The sequence below is a fragment of the Notothenia rossii genome, assembly GCF_949606895.1.
Source record: "Notothenia rossii genome assembly, chromosome: 6".
Lineage (NCBI taxonomy): Eukaryota > Metazoa > Chordata > Actinopteri > Perciformes > Nototheniidae > Notothenia > Notothenia rossii.
In genome coordinates, this window is record NC_136909.1 from 54,589,291 (window position 1) to 54,596,171 (window position 6,881).

The 6,881-nt window shown below is 40.7% G+C and overlaps 1 protein-coding gene across 1 annotated transcript in view; it reads right to left on the reverse strand.

Moving 5' to 3' along the window:
* atp6v1ba (ATPase, H+ transporting, lysosomal, V1 subunit B, member a) overlaps positions 1–4,885 on the reverse strand; it is a 53,588-nt gene extending 48,703 nt beyond the window's left edge. The window contains exon 1 of the mRNA XM_079686318.1: positions 4,750–4,885. Within this exon, the coding sequence (XP_079542444.1) occupies positions 4,750–4,858 (109 nt within the window). The 5' untranslated portion in view covers positions 4,859–4,885. The remainder of the gene's footprint in view (positions 1–4,749) is intronic.
* Between the last annotated feature and the right edge of the window lie 1,996 nt (positions 4,886–6,881).

The window sequence follows — 6,881 nt, forward strand, 5'->3', positions numbered from 1 at the left end:
TTCTCCAGAGCACACATGTTATGATATTAGGGTCGCGTCGGGTCATGCAGAGTGAGATGAGATCGCTGTCCCTTTAAGAGAGAGAGATAGAGAGACAGGGGTGTGGCTTGTGCGTGTGTGTTTGTGGATGGTAGAGCGACAGTGAGCGAGCGTGTGTATGTTTCTGGAAGTGAAACGGGAAAGCAGAAAAATAGAGGTCTGTGATGTATTTTGTGAAACAGAAGAACAGCTAAATAAATGCAACGGCCTCCCAAGAAGAGCTCACCTCTCTCCAGTCATTTAAGCTAAAGTAGGTTATTGAACCTGAAGCTTGTTGCTTCTTCCCTCCTCGACTACGGTCTGGGAGCCGACAGGAAAGTTCAACACACAGATGGCCAGTCCGCCCCCTTTGTAGCATATTATTTCGATGAGAGATGAGCAGATCGCCACTGGGCTTTCAACTAAATACACAGCCACGCAAAAACTGCGGCATTTGTACAGCTCCTTATGAGTACTGCAATTTGTGAAGTGCTTTCCTCCCCGTTGAAACGATTAGCACTGCACCACGGAGGAAAGCGGCAGAATGTCACCTGGAGATAAAGAGAGCGGGGCTGCGTTGCGTGCATGGCTTCCTTCTGCAGGTAACGGGGAGACGCGCTCTGGCGGCGGTCTCGTTCAGGATCCGAAAATACAATTTAAATATTTTGCACACTTATTCCACTTATTCCTAGTGTGCCACTGGTTACGGTGCCGTGTGCCAATGCTGGCACGCGTGCCAGGGGTTGCCGACCCCTGGTGTAAAGGAAAGAATGAATGGGGCCATGTATCGTGAGATTTTGAGTGACAACCTCCTTCCATCAGCAAGGGCATTGAAGATGAAACGTGGCTGGGTTTTTCAGCATGACAATGATCTCAAACACACCGCCCGGGCAACGAAGGAGTGGCTTCGTAAGAAGCATTTCAAGGTCCTGGAGTAGCCTAGCCAGGGCTCTCGACTAACTTTTTTCACCATCCTCCCGGAACCGTCCCGAAATACAATCTAAGCCGTCCCGAAATTAATGTGGACCGTCCCGAATTTAATTTAGTTTTTCTACTACTTATCATTAGTTAAAATCATTCAAAGTGACCTTTAACATAAATAAAACATCATACAAATCATTAGATGATAATTCATCAACCTTTTTATTTGAGTAAATCAGTCAATCACATGACAAAGGCCAAATATATTTAAACAAACACACAAACGAGAAAATTACTAATATTGAATCAAATCAAGTCCCATCCAATTAACAAAAAAAATCCAACACTCTGTCCTGAAGACAGAATCCAGAGTAACCACTAACCAGGAGGACAGTCTGTAACACAGTCAGGAGACCTTTACAAACTGCCCCGCCCCCTCGCACACAGACGGGAGAGAGAGATCTCGTATGGATTGGAAAGCTCGAAAATACATCACAGACGCATGTTGTAGTCTTATTGCATATTAGAAACGGAGTTGGATAAACTAAAACTGTGATATAATGTTTATGTAGCAATACTACATATGACATATATTTTTTAAATGTCTCCAGTACCGATAAAAAGTCAGATAACGTCGGAGCTTAACGTTACCACTGTCTTTAATAATTCCGGCCCGGGCGGAGCCCGTTTAATACCGGGGCTCGGTACCCATCCATACATGGGGAGAGGCGCAGCATATTGCTAAGGACTAAATACGATGGAGGGTTCTCATCTCAGCCTTATTACCCATAAGGGATGAAGTGGAGTAAGTAAATAAAGAGGCCGGCGCTCCAGGGTCTGGTTCTGCTGTGCGTTTTTGTGATGTAACGGTAAAACATTTCAGAATTCCTCCACGGGATACCATTGTCATTTTACATCACTCAACCTGCGAAATACACACACTCAGTACATAGCCTACTGTAGATAGACCCGCGAATTTGCGGGCCAGGAATTCACGGGCACAGCCAGCTGTGCGGCTGGCTGACAGCACATGGGCACAGCTTACGTATGTGTGTGTGTGTGTGTGTGTGTGTCTGTCTGTGTGTGTGTGTGTGAGTGTGTGTGTGTTTCGCGGGTTGCTAAATGTTTTGTGTGTTTATGTTGACAAGGAGGTTTAATAATTGTGTGCTACACACAACGTGCAGTTGATTTCATTGTCATCGCCGTTTGTAGTAGAGTTAGCAGGGTATTTTTATTTTAACTCTCGTCCCAAATTCGTCCCAAAATAATTTTTTATCCTCCCTGACACTATTTTTTTCGGCCCCGGGACGACGGGACGTCCTTAAGCTCGAGCCCTGGGCCTAGCCAGTCTCCAGATCTCAACCCCATAGAAAATCTTTGGAGGGAGTTGAAAGTCCGTGTTGCCCAGCGACAGCCCCAAAACATCACTGCTCTAGAGGAGATCTACATGGAGGAATGGGCCAAAATACCAGCAACAGTGTGTGAAAACCTTGTGAAGACTTACAGAAAACGTTTGACCTCTGTCATTGCCAACAAAGGGTATATAACAAAGTATTGAGATGAACTTTTGTTATTGACCAAATACTTATTTTCCACCATAATTTGCAAATATATTCTTTAAAAATCAGAATGTGATTTTCTGGATTTTTTTTTCTCATTTTGTCTCTCATAGTTGAGGTATACCTAGGATGACAATTACAGGCCTCTCTCATCTTTTTAAGTGGGAGAACTTGCACAATTGGTGGCTGACTAAATACTTTTTTGCCCCACTGTATGTTTATCTAGTTTAGCTTGTTCCAGAGGTAGATCAAATAGCTAAGTGTGTTAGGTCTAACTCTTAGTGTGTGTTTTGCTCCGCTCACCGGTCCGTCACAGCGGGCGGAGCTGCAGGATTTCTGCTTCACACACGTTGCAGACCGCTATTTTACTGTCTTTTTCTGACACCTTAAAATACTGCCAGTCCGGTGAAGCCATTTTGGGCTTCACCGCTTCATTATAATATATAAAAAAATAACACCATGCGCGGCATGATGGCACATAAGTAACAGGGTATTGCAGATCTGCATGAATCACACTAACGACCTATTTTGGATTCAGAAAGGGGACACGTTTGCATCCCTGTAAAGTGACAGACAGAGAATCAGCACTTTTGAAGGGCAGAAACAGAGGGGTTTATGGGATGCTACAATGATGGGTTTGGTCTTTCGAGACAAACACTTCAGAGACATGTTTTGTTTATCTGAGACCTATAATATATTGATGTAAAACAGTATAATAGGAGACCATTCATATAAAAAGGAATAATATCATTTATTAATTTTAACTCAGTAAAACAACACTCATCTGTCGTAAGCTTCTGTTGGTGAGGGCAATTGTATTTAACTTGTATTTTACTCGTATCGAATAAAAAAAGCTGAAAAATGACTGGTGAGAGCCAATAGGGATTAAGTCTCCTGCCATTGATATTGACGCTATCCTCAAAAGATGGCTAGAATGCCCCATGGATAAATCTTTGAAGCAATCTTCCAAATATTCAACTATGCTTACTGTACAGTAAACCAATAGGTGTGGCTTAATTTGTGTTGCTTTATTATTCAATATGTGAGCTTTACTAAACCTTTTCAACAACTGTAGCTATAATGAATAAAAAAGCATTTTCTTTCCATCAGGCCCGAAACTGAAGGTTTTGCTGCGTCAACAACACTGCAGGCTGCACGCTCATGTGATCATGTCACATGACAGATCATCAGTCTGCTCTTAACACATCTACACAAAAGTTAAAAATGAATTGTTATAGCACCACACAGTAACAGTAAGGCAGTTTAGCTTGCACTAGTTTCAATAACAAGTCAATAGATTAAAACACACAGCACGCTGGGTCATTTATTCTTGTGGCTACCATCAGTCAGCTGACTGTCTGCCAATCCTGTGTAGTGACATTAAGCTAACGTTAGCGGTATCGGGTTGTAGAAACGCTGAGCTTGTACGCAGTAATCACTAGTGACAATAATGGGATTTTCCCGTTATGTTGTAACGTACGATTTTAAATCATACTATGCTTGGTAAAATAAATGAGCACAGTTTTAAGTGTGCGAAATTGGTTAACGAAGACTCTGCGCATGACTAGCCACTCTACAGCTAGCATGCTAGCTAAGCTGGTTTGCCATTTCACACGACTGACTGACGTACATGTAGCACATACAACAAAAACGGCATGTATAGCCATTTGCGAAATCGGCTATACTACTATAAGCAATATCAATACGGATTGAATTGCCATCGTAAAAATAGCAAGCCTTAGCTAGTTTGCAGTCGTGATCCACAATTTATAGCTAACCACCATATGCTGCATTCAAGTTTACTGGGAATACACAGCCTTCAATGAGAAGGCATCATCTTCATCCTTATTACACCAAGTTCATATTTAGGCTACATTTCGAAACTAACAGTCCCGTGACTGAAATTAAACGGTTTTATTTCTGGAAACAGATTATTCCAAGATGTACAATTCAGGAATTCATTGAAATCGAATTGGGTCATCCAACTACTATTTCCCTTTTCCAAGACCCTAATAACTACAAATGAATACAACCCATTGCTGTCCTGAAAGAAAGCTAAAATGTTTTCAAGCAAAATGTCAAATGAATTAGGCTTGTTGGTGTAGTTTACAAATCAAAGCTTGAGATACACTGAGTATACTGAGGAGTTTACATTCCTCATCGTTCCCCTGTCTTTGAATGCAGCACAACAACCTTGCTAGCTACTAGCTACAGCTGCAGCTAGCTCCCGCAGCCTGCTAACGTTACATACTTAGCCGAGGTTGGGAGATGTAATTTCTCGTCACAGCCTGGGTGTGTGTCCTTGCAGCTGCTGACAAGCCGTTGATGTCCATCGCTCTGTTTGCCACCAATGTTGCCATCGTTGGATAAAGAACAGGAAACCTCAGAAAGCTAACGTTGGTCGATGTGCTTTTTTAGCCGCAGCTGAATGACTTAAATGACAGCACTGGTCATATGACACTGAGGACCCGGATGTGTGATGGAGTGAAGATGGATCCGACCGACTGACGCGCATGCGCAAAAATGGGTGAAGAGGTTTTTATTCTCTGATTCTCTGAATTATTGGTATTGTTGGTACAACATTTGACATTATACCAACACATAAGATAATAAGCATTTGCATAGATGTACAATATTAGACCTGCTGGGTTAAAAATGAAAGCATGGGTTTGGGGAAATATGGGTCATTCCAGAATTGGAGGACAATTAAGACACCAATCTTTTTGAAAAATTAACCTTATATTTTATAATTTTTTTGTATGTATTTAGGAAAAACAGATAATAAACCATAAAAAAAAGTGATTTGCCCAGCTAGGCATCAAATGTATATTTTCCAATGAAGAATTACCCCTATTACTCTAATTATAGTAACAGGGTTGAAAGTAGCAGGGTTGAAAATCAATGCTAATTTGAGCTTTAGCCTCAGGAATTATTGCTAGATGTAGCATGTAATGCTACTTGCAAGGCAAGGACAAACTTGGATATCTAATGAAAGAAAGATAACTTTGAAATTAATATGCTGTATTCTGATAATATCAGTAACAGGGTTGAGTGGGTTAGAGTGCCACACTCTTTTAAGATATGAAAAATAAAAGAGAGGACTTAGTTTTGGTCTACCCATGGCACTAGCACATGCCTTGCTGATGTCACTTCGACTGTGTCATCTGATTTACAGTTTTTTCACTTCCTGTGCCAATCTAAAAAGGTTTGGGTAACAGGGTTGAACGCATGTTGAGGGACACACCTTCTGTGCAAAATTACTGTTATTTAAAATATGTTTATGATTTAACAAATGGATTTGACCATTACAAGAGACATATATCAATAGAATAATACCAAAAAAGTAAATAAAATCCCTAATTTAAATGTTATATTTGACATGCAAGTTGGTCACCAAGAAGCGGGGACAAGAGAAAGATGCCATTTTAGGGGATGTTCGAGAGCTATTTGATCATTTATCATGAATCCACTTTTTCTACAACTTTATATACATTTTGTCTCAATACAAGTATGTTTGACACAACAAGTGCATGTTTTAGCATTTTGGGCATGGATTATTCGATTTTTTATATGGGGGACATGAAATGTCCTCCAATTCTGGAATGACCCATGTATTATTTATTTTCTTGCCTAGTTTATTTACTTTGCTTGTTGCATTTCAAAGGTGACGGGCCTTTTCCCAGTGAACATTTTGGACTTTTCCATTCATTATCATGTTTTGTCAGCAAAAAGCTTGTATTTTTATTTTTACAATGGCTTAGGCCCTATGTCCCTCCCTTTCCGGCGGACCTCCATGGGACCTTATTTCGGAAAAAATATGTATTGAAGTCAATGGGGAGAGAAAGATTACCTTTGACCCCGCTTGAATTGTGCCACGAATTACACATATGATGTTTGTCAATTTAAAAGATAATTTTTCAAATGTGTTGTAAAACTGTGAAGTAAAAAGTTTGTTTTGTGTGAAACCGCTCAATGAACTACATCTCCCGTCCCGCACCACACACCAAGACGGCCGTCACGTTGGCACATTTCACTTCTTTCTTTCAGAATGAGGCAAAAAGTATTAAAAGAGGTGAAAATCACTACAAGTCTGGGCATGTTGAGAGCTGTACATACACAAAAGGGGAGTTAGTCGGTTCCGTAAGAGCCAGCATGCGGGACCGGGATGCTGGGATTTGTAGTCTTTCTAGTTCAGTATTTTTATATTTCAACAGTTTTACGACAAACTGTGACTTTTTTTAAATGGAAATTATTTTTTAAGATTGACAAACATCATATGTGTAATTCGTTGCACAATTCAAACGGGATCGAAAGATAATCTTTCTCTCCCCATTGACTTCAATACATAATTTTTCCAAAATAAGGTCCCATGGGTCGGAAGTA